The 24,457-nt window shown below is 55.8% G+C and overlaps 2 protein-coding genes across 12 annotated transcripts in view; both read right to left on the reverse strand.

Annotated features, from left to right (window-relative positions):
* SARDH (sarcosine dehydrogenase) overlaps positions 1-9,144 on the reverse strand; it is a 61,474-nt gene extending 52,330 nt beyond the window's left edge. Inside the window, exons 1-8 of one of the 5 annotated variants that reach the window (XM_019639520.1) lie at positions 8,934-8,948; positions 8,323-8,373; positions 7,674-7,741; positions 6,293-6,653; positions 5,107-5,285; positions 3,569-3,748; positions 2,724-2,847; positions 2,433-2,533 (exon numbers count right to left, since the gene is read on the reverse strand). In XM_019639520.1, coding sequence (XP_019495065.1) covers positions 2,433-2,533; positions 2,724-2,847; positions 3,569-3,748; positions 5,107-5,285; positions 6,293-6,623 — 915 coding nt within the window. In that variant the 5' untranslated portion in view covers positions 6,624-6,653; positions 7,674-7,741; positions 8,323-8,373; positions 8,934-8,948. Of the gene's footprint in view, positions 1-2,432; positions 2,534-2,723; positions 2,848-3,568; positions 3,749-5,106; positions 5,286-6,008; positions 6,134-6,292; positions 6,654-7,673; positions 7,742-8,322; positions 8,374-8,933; positions 9,005-9,068 lie in introns of those variants that run through there. The other 4 variants (XM_019639551.1, XM_019639540.1, XM_019639531.1 and 1 more) reach the window with 4 other exon arrangements.
* An 8,785-nt stretch (positions 9,145-17,929) lies between these two features.
* VAV2 (vav guanine nucleotide exchange factor 2) overlaps positions 17,930-24,457 on the reverse strand; it is a 166,924-nt gene continuing 160,396 nt past the window's right edge. For all 7 annotated transcript variants that reach the window (XR_002123656.1, XM_019639630.1, XM_019639610.1 and 4 more), the window contains one exon: positions 17,930-20,096. Coding sequence is in view for 6 of the 7 variants with exons in the window: in XM_019639630.1 (XP_019495175.1) it covers positions 20,049-20,096 (48 nt within the window). In the remaining variant the exon portion in view is untranslated. The remainder of the gene's footprint in view (positions 20,097-24,457) is intronic.

Below are 24,457 nucleotides of genomic sequence, written 5' to 3' on the forward strand. Positions count from 1 at the left end.
GGCAGCCCCCAAGCCTGGGTCTGTTCCATCGCTCTGCGCCCCAGCAGCGCAGCTTCTGTCCAAGCACGCGGAGGATGGTGGGAATGAGAAACCGTGGGAGACCACGCGGCCACCGCTTTGGACGGACGCAGAGGCCAGGCCCAGAGAGGGAAGGGACAAGGACACGGAGGATTTGGGGCTGTGCCCGGCTAGAACCCAAGACCGGCACAGCTCCTCAGTATTGGGGGCCCTTGGGGCAGCACAGCCCTCGGGCCGCCCAAGAAGAAAGATAAAGACCACAAGCTTCAAGCCCTAAGCCCTCACCGGCCAGCGGGGACCCCAGGACCCCTGATAGCTTGAGGCTCAGGTCTGGGCACAGAGTGTCCTAAGGTGCAAGGCTGCTAAGCCCAAGGAACTTCCCGACCAGAAGTGGACGGGTGGGCAGGTGGCCTGCGCCCTGGGGACAGGCCTGGCGTCGGACCTCCCAGCACATACCTCCGAGCCCCCGTTTCCAACCTGCCAAGGGGTGAGACCACACTGGTGGGAGGTCAGGGCCAGAGGCTCTCTCCTCTCCTAGATTCTTACTGCGCAGGGGTGGCCCCCGGTGAGGCTGGCCTTCCAGACTCCCCCACTGGGCCAGCATGGTGGAAGGGAGCGTTTGTAACTCCCTCCCAGCCACATAGCTCCTCTTTTCTCCTTCAAAGTGTCTCAGAGCTCTTGGGGCTGGTGCAGCCTGGAGCTCCCAGCAGCACACAGCGTCCCTGTGTGCGGGCAGTGTTTGTGAGTAACGTGAGTGACCCCAGCTTGACTCTGACTTTGAGAGTCACGGAGCGGTCCTAGCGGGTCTGCCTGGCCTCTGCCTGGAAGGTGCCGCCACGTCAGGCCTCAGGAGGCACAGCCCGTGAAGAGACAGGCCGCGGCCCTGGCTCTATGGACGCCCTGGGGTCCTCTTCCCCAGGACACAGCCCCTGCCCCGCCCCTCAGCCTGACTCCAGCTTTCGCTCAGCCCTCCCAAGCCCACGGCAGCCTGAGGGCGACCCCTGGAGGCCACCCGGGAGCTCTCCCCACAGAACCGGGGCCACAGGCGCGGCCTGCCACTGGCTGCAGTGATCTGTCTCTGTTCCCGGCACACAGAAACCCCCGGGAGGCATGTGAGGGATTCCAGTAAGCTCGTGGTGAACCCGGGAAACCCTGTGTCAAGAGGAGCAGCAGGATCGGGTGGGGACCCCGGTCCCCCATTCCAGCTCTCACTCTCTCCTCCACCGCGGCCCGCCGAGCAGCCAGCCCGGTCTGTCCCTGGTGAGGGAAGCCAGGCTCGGCCAGGGCAGGGTAAGGCTTCCAGGACCCTCTTTGCTGAGGCCTGACCCTAAACAAGGGTGGTCTCATCGCATACCCGCCCCATCCGCGTCCCCTCCGCCCCGCCCACGACGCTGAACTGCCTGCAGGTCCAGCTGCTCTCCTCGCCTTCCCGCCTCGTCCCTGCTCTGCCACCCTTCAGATACTTCAGAAGACCCTGCAGACATGGCACCCACAGGGAGCCCCCCTGGTCCACTGATGGGGGTCCTTCCAGGGCCCGGTCGGCCTGCTCTGGGGCTGCTTGTCCGTGTGCCTGCACCTTCTCCCCAGCTCCACCCAGACAAAACCTCGGCCCCTGTCTCATCACAGCCCCAGCTTCTAGAATAGGGCCTGGGACACAGAGCTTATCCAACCAGTGTCTGCTGGGGGAGAGATGGAATAAGAAACGCATAGATGATGGAGAGATGGGTGGGTACAGAGAGGGAGGGAGGGAGGGATAAACGGATGGATAGATGGAGAGCTAGATGGAGAGAGGGATCAAAGGAAGTATGAATGAGTGGAAGGATGGCAACATGGAAAGAGGGAGGGAAATTAATGGAGGGATAATAAGTGGATGGAGGGATGGAGGGAAGGGTGGATGGGGAATGCATGGAGGGATGAGGAAGGGATGGAGAGAAAGAGGAGAAGTGAATGACAAGGTGACAGGAAGCTACTAGCCACCACCAGAGCTGATGGAGGGGAGGAGAGGGCAGAGGGCAGAGGGCAGGGGTGCACAGGCCGCTGCTGCCTCCCTTGGAGGAGGTACATCCAGGGCCGGGAATCGGTGCATACTTGGGAGCACGCTAATATGTGGGTTCCCCGAAACGCCTGGGGCACAGAACGTGGGAAAAAGCTGGGGTGGCTGCACGGGGCAGGGCAGGTTTGGGCATCAACAAGAAGCTGTGCCCCGAAGGCCAGGGGGTTGGCAGCACCGGGATACAGCTCTGAAGTCACGCCACCCAGAGTACCCAGTGTCTTGGTGCCCACTGCACAGACGAGGCGGCCGAGGCCCAGGGTAGTGAGGGGACGCACACGGTCACACCGCCTGTTAGTGCCGGGGTTCAGGGCCAGCTCCCAGCCCCCCACAGCTGACATGCTGCCTGGGGCTGGTCACTTACCTGGATCCCCTCGATGCGCTCGGTGACGACGTAGGCATGGTGCATGGCCACCAGCGGGACCTTGACTCCAGCCATCCGGCCCACAGTGCCCGCCCACACTCCTGCAGATAGAGCACGGCAGGTCAGCTCTGTGGCACCTGCTGGGGGCAGCCAGCTAGGGGAGCATGAGGTGCCTCTACAGGCCTGTCCACCTTGGTGGTGATTCTCCCAGGTCAGTCACCCCAGAGAACGGCCAGGATTAGGGAGCTGCCAGCAGAGCCACTGGGAAGCTAGGAGAAATGCCATTCCCACCTGCACAGTTGACCACGCAGGGTGTCTGGATGGAGCCATGCTCTGTCTCCACAGCTGCGACCCGCCGCACCCCAAAGTCATCTGTCCGCACACGGATGCCCGTCACTGGGCAGTTCTCAATGACCTGGGCGTGAGAGAAGCTGCTCCTTTTGAGGGTGCTGACCACCCACCCTCTCAGCACCCCATCCTGATGGGGCCTGAGACCTCTGCTTCTTCTAGGACAGGCTTTATGTGACACGACCGGGGAAATAATGTGATCACAGAGCCGGAAACTAAATGCATACATTCCTTGATTTGGAGAACTTGTCCCCAATACAGTGACTCCTTTTTAGAAATAGACGTAAAAGAAAAAAAAATCAAGGCTCATTTACGAAAAGATGTTTGCAGCCTACTGTTTGGTAAAAAGGTCACATCACAGTGTAGTTTGGTTCTGTTTGTACACACAGGAGCATATCCGTTTTCGCAGAAAATGTATTTGGAGTAAAACTAAAATGTCAACACTTGTTACCTTGGGGTGATGTTATATCTTCTTCTTGGCTTATTTGTCTTTTCTAATTTTTTCTACAATTATGTGTCTTTGAGACAAAAGAAGATAAAAACTACAAGGAAAGATTTTGAGAGGAGTCACTTGTCCGGTGGGGCCAGAACCTCAGAGAAGGAGGCAGCTGACTCTGCAGACAGACTGAGGCACCGCCCACCTTTGCAGGAGCAGATCAGGAGCCTCAGAGAGGGCCCACCTGCCCCAAGGTCACAGCACGTGGAGAGGGGCACCTGTTCACTGGCCTTCTGCCCTCTGGGTTCGCAGGCCGGGAACAGGGAGCTCAGGGCCCAGTGGCCATTGGTACCTGTGCTCCGCGGGCGGTGGCGGCCCTGGTGAGGGTGGTGCAGGTGCCGGCGGGGTCCATGGTACCATCATGTGGCACATACAGGGTCCCGTAGAGGTCGTCCACGTTCATCAGCGGATACAGTGCCTTGGTCTCTGCCGGGCTCAGCACGTGGGACTCCACGCCATAGGCCTTGCCCAGCTAAGGGACCCGGAAGAAAGTAACTGAGACCTTGGGGATCGACGGCCTCCCCGTCTGGGCCTCCAAAGTTCCGCTGGGGCCGGGCGTCCTCCAGGAAGCCTTGGCGGGTCACCACGGCCCTGCAGCCCTGGTCCTTTGTGCCAGCTCCACAGAAGGGTAAGGGGCATGGTGTGATTCTCAGGAGTAGGTTCTGGGGCTCGCCTGCCTTTCCCGATCCAGCTGACACTAGCAGTGTGACCTGGGGCAAGCGGTTTGGCATCCCCTGGGTGAATGAGGCTGATAATGGCTTATGTGGTTGACACGTCTGAAGAGCTTACACCAGTCCCTGGCACATAAGGGCTTATTATATAAAATAAATAAAAATAACCCCCACAGGTCTAATATTTGGGGCTTCTCTAGTCAAACCTGCTCCCCAGACAGACACCAGTGAGATCCTCTGTCCCAGGCCTCTGACTCATCACATTTGATTGGCCCCAGCACAGCCCATCGTGTCCCCAGGCATTGCCAATCAGGACAGGCTCCACCCAATTAGAGATGAGCTGAGCCAATCAGATTCTCTGAGAATTGTGAATGGAAAGTGGTGAGAGTTCACTCAGCAGCATGGGCACTTGAGCTGAAAGGTGGGCTGGGGGCTTCCTTCGGGCCACCTCTATCCCCGCTGATGAGCGAGCTAAGGGGGAGCAGGAGGCAGAATGGGCCACTTCCTAATCCCAGAGAGCCAGGCCTGTTCTAAGGAAGCCGGCTGCCCCGGCTTCTAGCCTGAGCACCCAGGGGAGCTCAGCGTCCCTGTGACAGTGAGCCTCTGCTGGCCACGCAGCCGGCCCTGCTCACGGGGCCCTGAGCCGGTATTCAGTCAGCGCTCAATAAGGGGTGAATTGCTGGAGGAGCTTGTCTCAGCTATGCCCTGGAATCTGGGGTCCAGGCTGGCTGTTCCGGTTAGAAAGCAGTGGTCCACCCCAATGCAGAGCCCTCCAAGTCTTTCTCCCCCGTCTCCCCCACAACCGGGCTCCCTAAGTCCTGTCCAAGGGCAGTCAAAGCCTCCTGGGTGGTGCAGTGTCATTATTCGTCTTGTATCTGTGAGCACCACACATGATGGTAACTCCCGCTGATGGGGCCTTGCCTGCCTCCGAGGCTCGGCACCCTGTGCTCTGCAATATGGTCCCATTTTAAAGGCAAAAATGCCGCGGCTCAGAGAGACAAAGGCACTCATCCCAGGCGACCCAGCCAGCAAGGGCATTTCCAGGGTTTGAACCCAGATCTGTCAGGGGTCTTCCCTGCACCATGCTGCCCCACCTCCCACAAGCAGGGGGCGCACCCACCCCCTTGATCCCCTCTAGCTCTGGCGGGGGAATACCCACCGACATGAGCCTCTTGTACTCGTCCAGACGCTGCCGGTTGGACGCGATAAACAGGCCCCCGTTCTGTATCCAGCCCGTGTGCAGCCCCGTCTCCTCCTCCAGGTCATGGCTGACCACGCGCCTCGTGTGGGCCAGCAGCTCCACCTCCACGTCGCTGGGCCTCAGCTGCCACAGCAGGCCTGGCGGGGAGGAGCGGGGCACATCAGTCACAGCATGACGGTGCACCCCCACCCACCGAAGAAGCCCAAGGCCCCTGAATCTCAGGCAGCGCCCGGGTCCTTCTCTGCCGGCCGTGGGCAGCCCCGATGAGCAGGAAGCGACAGGGTCCAGGCTGAGTTTTATAACAGGGCAGGCCTCCCAGCCGTTGGGCAGTTCAGAGAGTGACAATAGCAAAGGCTCGCTTTATCACGCACCTACTATATGCCAAGCCCTGGACTGAGCTGTCACAGGGTGACTGGGCAGCCCTATGAGGCTAGAGGGATTATTTTACCCAAAGACGGCCCTTCACCAACAAAGCTGCTCCCTTCAGAGCAGCCCGGGAAGCGGGAGGCCAGGGGTGAGGCCTGTGACGGAGGGGGGAGGCTGTGTGGCCCAGCGGAGACAGGGCATGGGTGATGCTCGAACTCTTCCCTAGCCCATGTTCAGTGACCTCATGCTGCTAGCATGATATTGGCCAAAGCGGGAGTGTTTACCCCACGGAAACTGGTGAACTTAACCCAGGGTTAAGGCAGAAGCTCGGCTACCCTGGAGCCATGCACACAGTAGGCGCTTCATATATGCCCACTGGTTGGTTAGAAGGATGAGAATCGTGGACACGACTGATGCCCCTGGAGGACCCCACTCTGCAGCACCGTGATGGTCCCTTCCCCGTCCATCCTCCACGCCCCGTGGACGCCCCTCACCGCAGGTGGCTCTGTCCAGTAAGGGGCTTCTGCTCACTGAACAGGCAGTAGCCTGGCTCCCAGCGCCGATCTCAGCTTCGCCCTCTGGGGTTCCACAGGGTGTGTCTGCGCCCTCCTCCCACCACAGTTCTTCAGAGGCTTAGGGACAAGCAGGGCCCCCAACCTGCTCACCTGCAGACCCCGAATTTTTTCCCTGTGTCCTTTCCCGCTCAGCTCGGCTGACAGGCCTCTATCTGTCAATCCAGAACTGGGCCCTCAGTGAGTCCCCGCCCTCCCGGCCCTACCTGCCGTGTGCCAGGTGGTCCCCGAGGTCAGACGCTCCCGCTCCAGCAGCACGGCCCCGCTCACGCCCAGCTTGGCCAGGTGGTACAGGGTCTGGCACCCCAAGCTGCCCCCGCCGATGACCACGACGTTGGCTGTGCTGGGCAAGGGCCGGCTTGGGCCTCGGGCCGCCTCCGAGGAGCCCTGTGCCCCCTTCAGGGTCCGCTGGTACGGCACGCTCTTCTCAGTGGTGGAGCCAGCCCTGCTGGTCAGGGGGCGCGGCCCCAAGCCCTGGGCAGGGCTCCAGCAAGGGCGTGCGCCAGCCACACGCAGGGCTCGGCTCAGCAAGGCCATGGGGACTCCAAGTGTCAGCAGCACAGAGAGCTGGTGAGATAGTCGGGGCTGGCTAAGGGGGGACTGGATGCTGTGGGGACTGTGCCCCCACGCTGTGACCGCCCCCCCCAGGCCTTTTTCCTGCTGCCGCCCCACGGCCTGTGTGCGCGCATGCATTAGTCCAGTGTGTGCCTGAGGGCCTTGTACACATCAGGCCCTGGCTGGGCCCAGGGGGGGACCATGATGGGGGACAGAAGATCCTGGCCAGCCCAGGGGGTGCACAGTGCATGGGGCTATGACAGAGCATGGGAGCTCTTGGGGATGTCGGGGACACAGGGGGAGGCAGAGAGGAGGGACCAAAATGAGATCTGGGGTACGTGGGGTTACCCGGTGGGAGGGCAGAGAGGACCGGAGGGGAGCTGAGAACTAAGGACAAGAAGGAGACCAGGTCATGGGGGACACAGGACCCAGACAGACAGTCTGGGAGGACAAAGGGAAGGCTGAAGGGGTAAGCACCCACCCGCTGGCCTTGGGAGCCCCATCAGGGCTCAGGGCACTTTCCTGAGAGTGGGGGCCCTGTGACACCCCCCCCCCCACGGGTCTGTGTTTGAGGAAGTCCCTGGTGCAGGGTAGTGGTGGCATCTGGAGAGACGGAGGGAGGCAGGAACCCCGAGAGCACAGGGTCAGAGGCTGTGGTGAGGGCTTGGAGTCCCCTGCACACACACACACACACACACACACACACACACACACACACACACACGCGCGCGCGCGCGCGCGCGCGCGCACGAGGACGGGAGGAGGGGAAGACGGTGTGCTCAGTGGAGGAAGAGCCACAGGGCAGGTGGCAGGCCACCTGAGAGGGACACCCAACCCTCCACACTGGGGACTCCCTCCTGGGGACCCCCGTCTCAACTCCAGGCAGAAGCTGTTTTGCCTCAAGGCAGAAGGGGGGAAAGGCAGTGGGGTCCAGGCCATCTGGCATCTGGGGTTGGGGTCAGAGGCTGGGTAACCGGCCGCCCTCCCCCTCTGCTGTCCTCTTGTGCTCCCCCAGTGGCCTGCAGGGCTCACCTTGCGTCCCTCCTCCTTCAAGCCTCCCAGCCAGAAACATCCATAAGAATATAACAGGGGCCAGCCTCCTAAGGACAGATGGTGCGGGAGAGGCCGTCCCTGGGTGTGGGTCCTGCCAACACGGGGAGGACGCCGCAGAGGGGCCTCCTGGGCCCGCACTGGGATCAGCAGGAAAAGCACAGGGACTGGGCTGTGATCCGAGGTGTGGAGGTGGGCCGTGCCACCTACATGAACACTCATGATCGATACTAATTGAATAATTAATTGAGAAAGGCAACTTCCACTTCCAAGTGCATTCCACAGGCCAGGCTCACAGCACACGCTCTCACTCAGCTATTGCAAAATGCCCTGAATCGCTGTGACTATTGTCCCCCGTTTACAGGGAAGGAAACTGAGGCACGTTAAGGTGACCAAGGTCACATAGTGGCCAAGCCTGGAGGCTCTCCTGCCCCCTCCTGACCGCGGGCCCGCAGATGTCATGGGACCTGGTCCGGGGGAGGGGAATGTGGGAGTGACGCCTCACCTACTGCCACACGCTGTCCCACCCTCCACAGTGGGGCCCAGTGCCCACCGTCTGACAGCCCACCTGTCTTCGGGCAGTGGTGGCCCGGGCACAGAGGTGCACCCCTCTGCTCACATCTGAACTTACCTTCCGTCCTTGAAATTCCTCAACTTTCCAGGAGCCCCCAAGAGTGGTGTCCTACCCGTGGGAAGTTGGCCACATGTGAGTGCCAGGAAGACTTTCCCAGGCCGGGCATCTGCCCCCCGCCCGCAGCGCTGCCCAGCACACCCGCCTGGCCTCCCTCCTCCCTCTAGCTGCGCTAATGCCAAGGCTGCCAGCCCGGGTAGCTGCCACGTGCCCTTTGCCCACCCACCAGCCAGTTCCACCCCTCCCACATGGGCTGGGGGCGGGGCTGGCACAGCCCCAGCAGGGGCAGCCCAATGCCCCTCCTGCCTTCTAGAAGCAGCTGCTGCAACATTAACCTGCTCCCCTGGCCCCTCCAACTCTCCCACCCAAGTTGGCCCAGCGGCCATTTGTTGCCAGGGGTGAGGGCGCAGGATGCCCCAGGGCTTGGGGTCAGACAGATGGGTGGTGGCTTGACCTGGCCTGTAAAGCCCGGGGCCCAGAGGAGCCCTCCCCCTAAGCTGTAGGATGAAGGGGGGTTGATGGTGTAAAGGGTCTGGCACAGCCTTCACCCTGTGAAGAAGGGCAGTGAGGGTACCCAGCCCTCCAAGTCCCCCCCACCCCCACACAGTGACCTGTGGTCCTGCCCACCCAGCCGGATGGTCGATGGTCACAGCAGTGAGAGGTAGGAAGAAGTCTCGGCTAGTTCCTGGCCTGCCCCAACCCCGCCCACACTGGGGAGAGCCCTGCGCCCCGCCCAAGGGGCGTACCTCAGCAGCCCAAGCACCTCTTAACCCCAAAGGGTCCGCCGGGCCTGGCCTGGTGGCTGCTAGGCGGTGCTGTCTTCTTCTTCCTTCCTAAGCAGCTCTCAGCCGGAACGGGCTGCCCCTGCCCCCACCCGGCTGCAGGGCCAGCCCCTGTCGCCACCCACCGCCAAGCGGGACGCACCGCCCAGCACCGCAGGCCTGCCAGCCAGGGCAGCAGCCAAGTGGGCAGCTCTGAGGGCAGCAGCGAGGGGCTGTGCTCCATTAACCCTGGGTGACCAGGCAGGAGGCCTCACTTCCTCACCCCTAAAACGGGGCACGGCCTTGCTGCCTGTGGCGAACCCGTGCTCCCCACCTGCCCATACTTGCCTGTGCTCCCCGTGCCCCAAGCCAGCTTAGCCCAGCCCAGGTGGGCAGGAAGCGCTGGTAAGCAGCACTGTGCCAGCCCCCAGGGCCGCCTGTGGGCTCCTTGGTGAGGAGACTCAGGCCTCAGCACAGACTTGTCTGGCCAGCCTCAGCTCGCTCACCCCCAGCGATGGGGTGCTCACTGCCTTCAGAGGCAGGTCAGAAGTCTGACTTGGCCCCCCAGGGTTGGTGCCCCTGAGCTGTCTGCATTCTGCCCCCCACAACTCCCGGATCCCTCTGTGGCTTGGGAGACCCTGCCTCCACTTGACTGTTGGGGGCACCAGGGCCCAGAGAGGGGAGCCAGCTTGCCTCAGGCCACACAGCAAGTCAGAGGGGGAGCCAGGCTGGAAGCCTGCCGCCTGACTCTGGGTCTAGGGCATTTTGTCTATGCGCAGATAGAAGATGCCTGGAGGAAATGCCCAGAGAAAATGCAGACAGAATAGTACATATGAGGTGTGATCCCAAAATATGGTGAATGTTTAAATTAAAATTATTACAGTAAAAGGCACATTGCCATTAACCCCCGTCAAAATAACCCCCTCACTTTGAACCACTTATCCCATTGTTCTTGCCGCTTTCTGAAGCAGCTCTGGAAGTCCTCTTTCGTGAGTGTCTTTAGTTGTGCTGTCGTGGCTGTCTCGATGTCCTGAGTCATTTTGACTTTGGGGAAGAGCCAGAAGTCACATGGTGCCAGATCCGGTGAATAAGGTGGATGAAGACACACCGTCATGTTTTTATGGGACAGAAATTGCCGCATACCAGAGGCAATGTGTGACACGGAGCATTGGCCCGCTGGAGGATGAAGTAAAGACATTCACGAAAGAGGACTTCCAGAGCTGCTTCAGAAAGTGGCAAGAACGATGGGATAAGTGTGTTTGAAGTGAGGGGGAGTATTTTGAGGGGGATTAATGGCAATGTGTCTTTTACTGTAATTTTTTTTTTTTTTTACTTAAACATTGCCGTCTTTTTCGATCACACCTCATATACCTCTGGATATGCAAAGACTCAGAGCAGGTGCTGATGTGAGATAGGACTTCCTCCCGCTGTATCCAAGAAAATGTATTTAAATTACGGTCATTAAACAGCCAGCCAGCCAGGTACAAGCCTGACCACAGCAGCAGCCCCGCTGTGACAAATACAAGCCAACAAATAACAGTCCTTATTCGCACCCAGGCTGTCCAGCTGTCTGCTAGCTGTCTGTCCTCTACACTTACTGAGCACCTACTGCATACAAAGCAGTGCTGGGGGAGACCCAGAGACGAGGAACACGCAGTCCCTGCCCTTGTGGGGCTCAGGGTCCCGGAAGACGAGGCGGCTATGACAGGGCTGCTCCTGAGCAAGGCCCTTCCTCCCAGCAGGCACCCAGGAAGGCTTCTTGGAGAAGGTGGCCTGGGCTCTGGCCTGACCTTGTGCTGCCACCATTTTCAGTCCACACCATGGGGACAGAGACCATCTGTCACTCCCCTGGATCCCATCCCCCAGAGGCAGGCTGGCTCCACCTGCACGAGGCTTCCCTGAGGTGTGAGGGGGTCACCAGTCTGGCGGCTCTGCGGCGGCTGGCCTGGCCCAGCAGCCTGAGTCAGGGCTGTATTTGCTCAACGGGGTGAAGGATGGGTCAGAGAGGGCGATGTGGGGTGCATGGGCGGGTGACACACTGGTCACCGCAGCCTCAGGGCAGCAGCTGGGCGGCCGAGACCTCTCCTGGCCCTGCGCTAAGAGACAAACACCTTTGCAAGACTGTCACAAGCCAAGTGGGCAGCGGTCGCCCTGGACTTTGGACAAGGGGTGGTGGCTGGAGGGCCAGGCCAGGCGGTGGGTTGGCCAGGCCAGGCTGCAGGTCAGCCAGGGCATCGATCGTGCTCTACTCGAGTCTGGGAGAGGTGGATGGGACCCTTTGTCCCTCCTCGGTGCTGGAGGGCACAGTTTGGGGGGTGGCCAGGCTCCTGCTGCCAACCTGCTGGGCCATCTTGGGCTGGTCCCCCCTCATGGAGCCTCAGTTTCCCCATCTGGAAAGTAGGGACTGTAACCCCTGCCGTGCCCATTTCATGGAAGTTCTGTAAATTTACCTGCATATTATTACTTTCTACTTTTAATGCACTTGGAGGAAAACCATGGTGCAAACTGAAGTTATGATGGACGCCAGCCCTGCCAACCACCCCCCACCTCCAGGCTACAATTTCTGGCAGGGCTGTGGTGGACTCACCCCGCGCCTGCACGCCCAGCCCTGAGACACGCCCTTCTCGCCTGGCTGGTCCTCTCTGCAGGCTCCGCCTGCTGGCCAGGCTTCCAGGGCACAGGGAGGCGTCTGCAGACGCCCTCTGACTGGGCAGAAGCTCAGGGTGGAGCAGAGGGAGGGGCCAAGGTCACCTGACCCAGAGGAAGGTGGCGCCCAGCTAGTGCCCGGCCATACCTGATGCCTGGCCTCAGTCACCTCTGAGAGGTGCCACCTGGGGCATCTACCAGGGGGCAGGCAGCATGCTGCACGCATTACGTGAGAGACGTGACTGCTGCCTATTGTAGAGATGAGGAAACTGAGTTAGGACGCAGCCAAGGGCACCAGACCCAGGAGATTCATAGACCAGGGAAGTTTCCAGAATGACTTTTGAGAACTGGATTCACACTGCCAAAATTTTACCTTAAAAGGAAAAAACAAAAACTACATTACCCCCCATGACTTCATGAAGACCATGTTTTATCATCCTGGGGCACGTGGGCGCCCCCGTCCCGATACCCACACAGAGGGCAGGTGGAAACAGCCCAGCCTTCAGCCACGTGGGCGCAGGTGTTCCCAGGAATGGGGGACTGAAGTGCCCCCCCACCCCTGGCACGCACTGAGGGTGAGAGCGGCTTGATGCCAGGACCCCCCGGCCCCCACTTCACTCTGTGATTTGTCTCCAGTGTTATTAATGAGTGAAACAAACGTGGGGGTGGAACTGGTCACTCCCTGCTGTAGGGCCAGGCTGGTGACCGGTGCTTCATGTCACCCTGGGGCACCATGTCCACAGCTGTGGGCACCACCGCTGTCCAGTGGGGAGACAGAACAAAGCTTCAGAGGGCAGCTCGGGACTTGGGTCCCGTCATCGAGGGTATTGGTAGGTGAGGATGGAGAAGCAGTGGCTAACGGGCACGGGACCCCACAAATAGCACCCCGCCCCAGCCCGGAAAGCCGAACCCCGCAGGCTCTCACGCTGGCTGTCCAGCCTGTGTTTACATCTCTGTATAAATTACCCGAGAGATTTCCTATAAAAACTCAGCTTTCCAAGCTTCTCTTGACTAGCTGAGGCACACACGCCCCAGGGCCCACATCTCTGCCAGACGCCCTTAGACGGGGCCTGCTGTGCCCAGCTGGCCAGTCCCCACCTGCCACCTGGACCTTTCAGGTTCCCCACTGGTCTTCGGGAAGTTTGCTTTTCCAACCACTGATCCAGACCCCAGGCGCTGTCAGAGGAGCAGAGGAGATTAAGTTCCCTCTCTCCAGCTCCAGGGGCAGGAGCACCCCCAGAGGAGACCCTGCTGGTGGCCTGGCAACCAGGGGACTGTGGGTCTTGCAGTGAACAGAGGGTGAGAGGGCTGCGCAGTGTGGGCAGCAGCCCACGGTGGGTGGAGGGCTTGGTCATCCCCGGGCAGTCAGCCCCTCCCCAGGAGGCGGAATTTTTGCAGGTAACGCCTCCCCCTGGTGGCCACATGTGAGTACAACACCCTGAGACAGCTCAACTCAGGCTGGGGGACACAGCCCCAGGACAGGGACGTGGGTCCCCGCTGGGACTGGCAGACTGGCTCAGCCTGGCTGTCACGTTGTTGCCCGCACGGAACACTCCCTGGCAGGGATTGCCACGGGCTCCATCTCAGTTTCTGAGACAGCAGTGAGATGCCCTCTCTACTTCTGGGATGTGCCCATTCCCCCCCACAATTGTCCGTTTTTATTTTACATAGTTTGAGGTCATGTTGTGAAGTGTAGTAAGCTCCAGGATTATTATAGCTCATGGCTTAATTGTCCCTCTTTATGATGAAATAACGAACCTCTTTATCTAGTGGGGTGCTAAATGTTTAGCATTTGGCTAAGTGGGGAGCGTTGTCGATTCCTCTGGTATAAATACTCCCACCAGGGCCAATCTCAAGCTACCAACCAGGACAGAGTCGGAGAGGTGCACAGTCGGCTCTCTCTACACGTCAGAATGCCGTCTGCCTCCCAGTGTATTATGTCTGATGCCAAGGATGTGTTTGCTCTGACACGGGCCTGTCCCATCCCTTTCCATCACCCTGCTTTCAGTATTTCTGTCACATGATATCCCAGTTGTGTCCAGCACATTTCTGTTTAAGAGTGTGACACAAAGCTGTGATCGTCCAAAATGGGTGAGGACAGCATCTCAAGGGGCTGGCGGAACACAGCGTGGGGCCCACCAGCACACAAGGGGCGTTCACCTGGCCAGGCTGGCTGTCCCCATCCAGGAGCACATTGATTTGTCCCTTTTCTGCTGGACATGCTAACTCACTCATGAGGGAAAGAAACAAGTACATACATGCTAGTGTGTTGGTAAGAATCTAGGCTTTGTAAGTGGTGTCAGCAAGAGATTTTTAAGTCTAAGAAATAAAATGTCAGGCCAAGTCTTCAAGGTGTAAAAATGGAAACCTGTTCCTTCCCCATGTGTGCAGGGTTTGACCCCCATGAGAACTGAAATCTAACCACACTAAGGTATAGCCTGCTGTACAGTGATTGTCATACTGGGAACAGGCTGGGAAGCCTTAGAAAGCTCAGTGTCCCCTGCATGTGTCACGTGAGTCAAGGTTCTCCATCACCAAGATGCACCTCGAGGGGACTGTGCAGCCATTGCCAGGCCAGCTCCTCATGGCCATCTGGTCCACGTGGCAGAGGCCTCCACTCACCTCCCCACCCCACCCTGTGCTTTCCTCCTTCTATGCTAATCACCAGAATAAAGACTACATTCCCCAGCCTCCTTTGCAGCCAGATTACAGCCAATGGGAGACGGTGAGTGGCATTTCCAGAAGGTATCTTTAAAGGCCATGCCCCTTCTCCTTCCATTGGCTGGAATGTGGATTCAGGGGCTGGGGCTGAAGTCCCATCTTGGACCACGAAGAGGCCAGACACAGGGGAACAAAAAGCCACAAAGACCTGGTTCCCTGACCCAGTCCTAGCCCTGGGTCACCACCTGTTAGGTGAGAAATATCCACCTCTTGTCATGTGGGTTGTCCATCACTCAACCAGACTGTAATCCTACCCAACTCAGGCATGGGCTCGTGTGGAGCTGCAGAGAGCCGAGGCTGTCACCTCCATCCATCTGCCTTACAGCCCCAACAGCACAGAAGTGTCAAGAGGTGGAATCTATCCAGAGAAGCCAGGGGCACAAAGCTCCCACCTCTGTGTGCATTTGTGGGCTTTCTTCTAGGGAGAGAGTCCAAACCAAATCATTAAAGAAAATAAAGACACTGAGATGTGACTAAAGAACAGAGGTCCCAGTTTAACCCACAAGCGCTGTGAAACCCAACCAGGAGCTGGCGAGGGCTTGGCTGGCTCCCGCCACCCCTGCCCCAGCAGTGGGCGCCATCGGAACAAGGGCTGTAATTTCAAAACCCTGTAATTCGCGCATTTAATCCACTTGTAATTTTCTGCTTGGAAAAATTACATTTTAAATAGATAATTTGGAAATGCTTAATGGAGACGCAAGACTTTTGTTCAAGGAATCGGTGCTTTGTCTGAGCCTGAATAACGGTGTCTGAAAGGAAAGTCTACCCCCAGTCCTGTGTAAAAGAGCTGTCAAGGTCACCAGTCTCGGGTCAAGTTCAGTTTTAGCGGCATCCTACAAGCTTGATATGAAGTATTTTTATCATTTAAAATTTGAAATGTTTGAAATAATTTATAATTCCATTATGTTGTTTTTGATTTATAGGAGCATGTTTCTTAATTTGCAAGCGTATGGAAGTTTCATGTGCATTTCTTATTATTGATTTCTAATTCAACTCATTGTGGTAAGAGAGGCCCACCCTTGTAGACGCCCTTGAGTGCGGACGGCACCTGTGACAGAGGTTATGGCTGTCACTCCCTTGATGATGTTGCATTAGATTAAGACTTGATCCTAGCAGACGGAAGAGGTAGTCTCCTGCCCGCCATGAAGAAGTGAGCTGAGAGCGGCCCTTGGCTGACAGCCAGCAAGAAGCCAGACCTCAGTCATCTACCAGCAAGGAAGTGAATTCTGCCCACAGCCTCAGTGAGTGTGGACGGGGCCCCTTCCCTGGTGACACCTCCAGTGACAACACATGGTAGACACGTGGACTGGGAGACCCTGAGCCGAGGAGCCAGCTGAGCTGTGCCCGGGCTTCTTACCCACAGAAGCACAGCATTTCCGTCCTCCCAAACAACAAAGGTGTCCATGGGCCTCTGAACACGGTCACCGAGGTCACCCCTCTCCCAACCTCCGGGACATCATTATCATGTACATGAATTCCATCTTGTTTCCAATCAGATAGTATCCTGCTATTACTTTAACTGCCAGTGTTTGTTCTGATATATCCACATATTTACCATTTTCCTTCAGACTGAAACACCTTTAGAACGTTCTAGGGCAAATCCTCCAGTGGGGGTGGGTTAAGCTTTTCTTTCTCTCTAAAATTTCCTTTAGATTATCCTTGTTTTTGAAATACATTTTTGGGGCTGCAGAATTCTAGGTTGGACCCATTATTGCTTCTGTAAAACCACTACATCGCTGTTTCATTAGCAGCAACCTGGGGTTTCTTCTCCAGCTGCTCTTGAGACCTCATGTGTTCAGCGTCTTGCCATGTCCCTGTGGCAGTCCCAGACTTGCACTGCTTTTGATTTACACTCCTCAGGATTCTTTGGGTTCCTGGTTCTCTAGACTGTTGATTTGTTTAGTTCTCAGGTAGCCAGCCAGCATTTCTTCAGATATTGCCTCTCTTCCACCCTCTGTGTCCTCCCCGTCTGGGATTTGTCTATAGTAGACGTTGGACCCTCATTCCATCTCCGCCTTCGTTTCATCTCTGTACTGCCAGGGATGACATCAGAGCTATTTTCCAGGGCACTAATTCTTCCTCTGACTGTGTCTAATCTGACCCATCCATTGTGATTTAAATTACTTTGGTACAGAGAACTATTTGGCAATGACCCTGAGAGCGCCCACTGTGGATGGCCTGCACAATGAGCTACCAGGGGGCTTCTCTCTTTTCTCAGACAGGGAGATTGCACCAAAATGCAGACTTCTATGGGATTGATAATGCCCTTCTGTCGGCAAAAGGGGCTACAGTTCCCCTGCACCCCAAACCCCCTGGAGCAGAGCAGCAGGCATTCCCAGGCAACTCCCACAAGCCCCTGGAACCCAGGTAGTTAGCCTGTCTGCCTTCCTCTGACAAGGCCACTTTCCACACTTGCACTGTAAGAAGGTAGTCATGGGGTGGGGGTGACAGCGTTACTCTCTGGAATGCAAACACAGTGTGTCCAGCAGCAGCACTGGCCCCCATGCTGGCCTTGCCCATGTCCCCCACCAGGGCTTCATCGCCCTACACCACGTGATGCTATGGTGTCCAGCCTGAGCCCAGCTGCCACACAGTTCTTGCAGTTCTACTTCTGTTAGATGCTTTGTCTAATTGGCTTGGTTATCTTTTAGTTTCTCCCTCTTTACGCCCACGTCCAACCGCCGCTAGCCTATCTTTAAGCACACGTATCTTACAGTCTGGTTTTTGTGGCTCTGATTCTGCAGCCTGTGGTTTAGTCGCCTCTGTTGCTGTTACTGTGGTGAGGCTGTGTGCCCAGCCCAGGTCCTGCATTTCCAGCCTCCACCACAGCCCGGAGTGTGCCGAGACCCAGCTCTGGGCTACGAGGGTAAGACGGGGCACTGTGCCGACCTCGACTTCTGCACGTGGCCTCGACAGCAGGAGCTCCAGCAGCCATCTTGGACCACAACCATGAGGGACGCACGTGCTGAGGACGGGAGGGGCCGGGGATGGGGGGTGGGGGAGGCACCAAACCACCCCTGGGCCGCTGCCTCTGACTGCTTCTCCTTGAGGGAGGACCTTACTACCCTTCTCTATCATAGGGCACAGATTCACCTCCAGAGAAACTATATTTATGTCCAGCATATACCGTATATAGATAAAGAAACGGGCTCAGGATGTAAAAGGCATGCACCACTGGCAGGGCGAGGGTTGGAAACGCATCCAAACAGGAAGACAGCGGTGCCTGCCTCTGATGGCTGCTGGAAGGTTCCGCAGAACGCTGCATGGGAAGCCCATGGCACGGTGCCAGCAGGGAGGAGGCACCCAGTCGGCGGCCCTGCCACCATTATCTCCTCCAGGCCTACAGTCTCCACCCAAGGCTGGGCTACCACCAGCCTATGTCTGACCCAGGCCGTGTCCCCTGGGCTGACAGTGTCCCCTGCTGGGGACAGACAGAGGAATCCGCCACTTCCTCCTCCCCGGCATGAAAGGCCAGCCACTCCTGCAGAAAAGAACTTAGGTTTATTTGCAGTAAAAACCGTGGTCTGAAAAAAGCCTATCATCCAATGTACAGTTTGTGTTCTATCTGGGGTCGCCTCCAGGCCCCTGACCCGATGCATTGGGCTCCTGTGTTCACAGCTCATCTCAGGCCCCGGGTCCGAAGCCCCCTCCAGAGGGCGTCCCGCGTCCGGCCAAAAACACCAGCATCCCTGCTGCCCCGGCCCTCTGCCCCTCCTGCCTCGTGCAGTGCAAAAGGAAAACCGAACCAAACCCATGTTTCAAAACAAACTAAACAAAACATTCACAAAAAGCAGGGTTTAAATTGTTTTCTGTGTCCTCCATCATCATGACGACTTGTTTTATGAGGACCTCAAATACCCACGGTTTTCTTACTATTATAAAATCTCTTCCTTTCCAGACATATAATGGGAGCTTTGGACGAAATAATTACAAACTTCTTTTCCCCTTAAAAAGCAAACAGCTAAACCGAAAACAAAACAACAAAAAACAAGAAACAAAACCTTTCCGACAACAGTAAACAAAAAGGGGCCGGCTGGTTTCTGCCCTCCCTTGCTGGGCTCACGCAAAGTGCTGGGTGCACCTAAGACAGGGACTCAGTCGCTCCCTCCGGGCTCACTCTTCCTCCCACGGCTCCACTGCCTCCCAAACCGCTCAGCCTCACTTCTCAAGCCTCTGCAGGCTGCACAGGCCTGTCTCTCCTCCCTGCTAGCCTGCCACCTCGGACCCTTCTCTGCCTCCTCCCCATGCCAGGATGCTGAACGTGGGAGCCGAGCTTGGAGGCAACAAAAATGACCTCAGAGGAGCCCCAGGGTGCAGCGTGGCAACCAGCAGCCGTGCCTGTAGGGGCCGGCCTTCCCAACGCCCAGCCTCGGCCTGGTCCCCGCTCCCTGCACCAGGGCTAAGCCACTGTCCGAAGGGATGGGGGACACACGAAGCCCAGGCTTCACCAGTAGATTTGGCACGGAGCTCAGAGTGTCACTAGATCTCATGCAACATCCAGGCAGAGAAAACAGGGTCTGGCCATGCCAGCCAAAGCTGAAAGGCCAGGAGATGTCAGGAGGGGGCAATACGGGGTAGAGCCACCCCAAGAGCACTTATTTTGGGCTGGCCACAGGCCCAGTCCATGAGCTGCAGGAGCCCTGGGCAGAAGACCTGCCAAGGGTGAGAGCTGACATCCTGTGCAAAGGCTGGGGGGACCCTCAGGGACCACCCTGCAGGACACAGGAGACCCCCGAGGACCCGCCTGCATGGCAGCAGCGGGGGGCCTCCTTCTGGAGAGGGGTGTGAGCAGCAGGGACAGAGCAAGGTGAAAACCCTGTTTTCTCCCCGCCCATATCAGGGTTTACAAAAGATGTCTCCACCTGGCAGCAGGACAGGACAGACACACACCTCGGATTCAGGGCGAAGACAGTACCATTGACTAAGGAGTAAGGTCGGTGACTTCCTCGTTCCTAAGGCACCCTCCCAAGAGAGGGACCTGCCCTGGGGGGAGGGGGGGCTCTGCAGCCCTTGGTGCAGAGGGACGCGAGGAGGTCAAAGGGGACTTCACAGGCCCTTTGCAACGCTCTCCTCTCCATTCAAGCACAGCTGGGGCAGCACAGGGGCCCCACTTCCTCTCAGGCCTGAGGCCGCCCCTGTCAGCAGCAGGAAGCAAGAGGGCGGACAGTCCAGGGGCTGAGCAGAAAGGGTGGGGGGGCCCCTCTGCTGTGCCCAGCCCTGCCTGGGACAGCATCTGCTGTGCAAGTCTAGGCTCCTGAATGCCGTCTCGACGAGACAGGGGCAAGACGAGCTTTGGCCTCAGCTGTCACCCAGAGCCTGGCGCTCGCGGTCCTCAGCGCTCTGGTGGTGGCGGCCACAGCAGGGCTTGCCCAGATTTCATCTATGTACAAGTAGTGAACCCAGGACAGGCCACCAAGGGCAGGCTGGTGTGAGGCGGTTTGCGTTTGGGGTTTTGCACACCCTCCCCATCCCTATGGGCTGTTGAAGACCGAAAGGTCAGCAGGCATTTCCTCCTCTGAGTCACGGAGCAGGAGACGGACTTCAGAGCAGGAGCGACCCTTCCAAGAAAATCCACGAGTCCTGTCTGTGCTCTTGCCGTCACTGGATGCCCTCCTCTTCTACATACGTTGAAGGAAACCAGCCGACCTGAAAAAGATGGCAGGATCACATAACAGTGTGTGTGCGTGTGTGTTGGGCGAGTAGAGGCTCATGGATATGGGGGATCCTTCAAAAGGCTGGAGTTCGAAGTCAGTCCTAACTCAAGAGCAGCTGAGAGCCTGGGGGAGGTGTGGCCCAGGAAGGGGCGTGGCCCTGAAACGCACCAGTCCTGAGCAGTTTAAGATGATCTGTTCCCTCTCTACCTGACAGCCAGGAAAAAAAATCCCCTCCGGAGGAACATAACATGCTCCAGAGCCTCTATGGTGTTTCATACGCAAGCTCAGCATTCAATCGGGACCACGTGACAGAAGCCAAGAGAAAACGCAGACAACAGAAACCAATCTCCAGCTCATCTCGATGTTGCAGTCAACTGTCAGGAACATAAATAACTCTAACTTGTATATTTCAGAAAACTGATGAAAAGGCATAAAATTTTATCAGAGAGCTGAACTCAGAAATCAAATAGAAATCCCAGAACTGAAAAACATAATGACAAAAGTTAAGGCCCCAGTAGAGGGATTTCACAGCAGATTAGACAAAGCAGAAGAGAAGACTAACGAACTGGAAGATGAATCGATGGAAAGCAATTGGATGGAAAACCAGAGCTAGTGCATGGAAAACACAGAAAACAGTGCAGGGAGATACGGGCCATGGTGGAAAGACCTAGCAGCCCTGTCGATGGAGCCGTAGGAGAAGACAGGGCAGATTCACCATCTGAAGAAATCTCCAAGACCAATGAAGGGTATCAGCCACAGATTAAACAATTTCTATAAATATCAAGCAGAATGAACACAGAGAAAACCATATCTAGGCACATTATAGTAAAACTGATGAAAACCAGACTTTTTTTATTTTTAACATGTAGTCCAGAGGGGAACAGTGTAGACATTTCCTACAAAGGAGTAACATTAAGAATGTCAACTGGGCCAGCCGAGTGGCGCGTTGGTTAAGAACTGGCTTGGGACGCCAGAGGGCCCCGGTTCGGATCCCACATATGAGGGCCAGTGACACTGCCCTCTACAGCTAAGATGCTGAACAACAGCTCAACCTGGAGCTGGGCTGCGATGAGTTGCCAGCGACGGCGTAGGCTGCAGCCCCTGTGGCAGTGGGTTGCCATGGGCTACTGTGTGTAGCCAGCAGCCAGCGTGAGCGGCCAGCAGCCAGCGTGAGCGGCCGTCCAGAAGCCAGCGACTGATCTGCCTCGCCCGGGAAGAGCGCAATGATGGTGCCAACTTGGGCCAGTGAAGCAACGTCCTCCACAACTAGACTGAAGAACAAAAGGACAGCAACTTGTCTGTTCCCCTTCCCCCAATTCCCCAATAAAAATCTTAAAAAAAAAAAAGAATGTCAACTAACTTTTCTACAGAAATGCTGGAAGCCAGGTGACAATGGAATGCCACCAAAGTGCTGAAATAAAACATCTGACTGCCTAGAAGTCTATCCCCAGTGAAAATACCCTTCACATATGAACTCAGTACCGCTGCTCCCCAAAAAGGAAGCAGGTCTCAATGGAGAGAGAACTGATTCCTGGGGGAGAACGATGAAGGGGGGGAAGCAAAAGCTTTTCCTTGCAGTAGAATGCCTACTAAAACCTGGACAAGAAAAAACAGTTAGAAAACGACTATTTTTCAACCATGACAGGAAATAGTTAACTCATCAATGAATAATAAAACTAGTAGGTGAAAGTTTGGTGTGGGACAGAATATTTATCAGATTTCAAAGTATTACCCTGCAAATTACTTATTAATTACAGTAACTTCACAGTGGAGCACCTGGTAGATCCCACCAAAACCAAGTGATCAAAGTTAATGTCACCATCCTGGGGCAAACTGGCGTCTTATACCTCTGGGGAGGACATTGTAGCACTGAAAATGATACAACACCCCATTGTGGTTTCCCAGTGAAAATGCAGAACCTCAAGCTAATCATGAAGAAATATCAAACCAACCTTACTGAGGGAGAGACTACAAAAATAACTGGCCCATACTCTTCAACAATGTCAAAGGCATGTAAGACAGAGAAGGGCTGAGGAATTGTCCCAGACGAAAGTGAGTTGAGTGTCACGCAAGTTAGTGCAATGCATGGTCATGGATCTGGTCCAAGGTCAGGGGCAAATAGCTACCGAAGACTTTATTGGGACAACTGGGGAAGTTTGACTATGGACTGTGGATTAGATCACCATTTATATCAAAGGGGAATGTCTTTGATCTTAGGAAATTTATACTAAAGCGTTTAGGGGTAACGGGATATGATTTCTGCAACTGACTGTCAAATGGCTTAGGAAAAAAGGTAAGGGTGAACGTGCACACGCACGCGCACACACACAGAGAAAGGGAGAGAAGGCGAATGATAAAGCAAATGGTCTAATCATTCTTAATTGGTAAATCTGGGCATACGGGAGTTCTTTGGACGATGGCAACTTTGAGTTTTAAACTGCATCAAAATAAGTTACAGACACTTTACAATGAGAACATTAAAAAAAGAAAGTGAAATGAAGATGTGTTCAGATCCAACAAAAACTGAGAATGTATTAGTAGCAGACTTGCACTAAAAGACAAGAAAAAGGAGGCCTTTTTGAGCTTCTTTTGCTCAGCTCGCTCCAAACTCCTTGGAGTGCACTTTCTCTTCTAATAATGGCTCTTGAGCCATTCTCTACTACTCAGGCCCACGTCTTTGGGATGTATTTTTTCTTCTAATAAACTGTCCTTTTCTGCAACTTAAAAAAAAAACCAAAAAAACAAGAAAAAGGAATGTCAAGCAGCAGTAAAATGGTCTTAGGTGGAAACACGATAATGTGGGAAGGAATTGTGAGCCCTGGGAAAAGGTAAACAGGTGTAAATCTGAATGAACGCTAACTGCTTACAACAAAAATAACATCTTATGGGGTTAAAAAATATGTCGAGTTAAGATACATGAAACACCTTCACAACAGTCGAGAGAAAAATAAATACAGTTACAGGCGACAAGGTCCTTGTGTTGTCCAGGAAGTAGAAAGAATACTAATTTAAGGTGGTCTCCCAGAAGGCCAAGTGCATGCTGTAACTCCTAAGGTAACCCCCTAAGTGGTGGGAAAAGGATGTGTAACTAACAAACCAATCAAGGGGGCAGGAAGTGGAATAGAATAAAATACTGGTTAATCCAAAAGTAGGTAGGAAAGAAAAAAAAAGAAGGAATAGATGCAACGAATAAAAAATAAATGGAAAGATGATGGATTTAATTCTAAATTTCTGTCATTACATTAAATATAAATGGACTATATATGTATTAAAAGGCAAAAACTGTCATATCAGACTGGCTTTAAAAAAAGTTACAAGATTTTGTCTTACATCTATCTTACATATAAGAACACAGAAAAGTTGAAAGTAATACAAGAGAGAAAAAAGCGTGTCATACCAAACACTAACCACCCCCTCCAAAAAGCTGCTGTTGCTCTAAGAACAGAAAATGTAGACTTTACCGCAAGAAACACTGCCAGAGATAAAAAGAGACATTTCGTAATTACAGGGTCAAAGCAACAGGAATATCTAGTAATGCTCTAAACCAGTGGTTCTAAAACTTAACTCTGCGTTGAAATCTCCTGGGAGGCTGGTTGGCTTCATGACCAGGAAAGGGCCCAGGCATGTGCTTACATCACAGCCCCAGGTGCCTGCAGTGCTGGCGCCCCAAAAACCACTTTGAAAACTAGTAGTCTCAGCCCTCTAGGTTGGCTGCCTGCAACTCAGTGGCCTCACACTTCTGAAGGCTGTCGGGTGGAGAATGGATGAGGCCTGAGGGTCTCTGAGGGGAGCAACATGCTAGGAGGAGGCAGGTGGGTTCCCACCACCTGGCAGTGGGATGGTGAGCGACAGAAGCCAAGGCTGGCCGGCTCTCCCCAGCCCAGTGTGCCCGCATGCAGCCCTAAGGACAGGCAGACATTCCCTAAGTGGCAGCACATGGACATAGAGTACCCTGTTGTGTGGGCACTGAGAGAACTGGGTCACAGCCAGGGGGTCCAGACCAGGTGCTGGGGCACGGGAACATGGAGTGATGCGGACTCGCAAGGTGGGCAGGGGAGGCGGGAGTCCTCAGGAAGAGTGCGAAGGAACAGGGCAGTAGGGACACGGTGTGTGCCTTCCCATGCACCAGGGTGTAAACTGCGCCCTGGAATATGGCAGCAGGCGTTCTGCAGGGTCCCCCGGGCCCTACGCTTGGTCCTGTGACCTCCTTGTCTGCAAAGATGGCTTGAGAACATGCAAGTGACTTTGAAGACTGCAGGCAAACCTGTCCCCTTGCAGTGGCCCTGAGGACCACAGAATAGGACCTGGCACATATGCGGGTCAGACGGGCCTGGATCAGATCTGACCCGGGAA

The sequence above is a fragment of the Hipposideros armiger genome, unplaced genomic scaffold (assembly GCF_001890085.2).
Source record: "Hipposideros armiger isolate ML-2016 unplaced genomic scaffold, ASM189008v1 scaffold_3, whole genome shotgun sequence".
NCBI classification, from domain to species: Eukaryota; Metazoa; Chordata; class Mammalia; order Chiroptera; family Hipposideridae; genus Hipposideros; species Hipposideros armiger.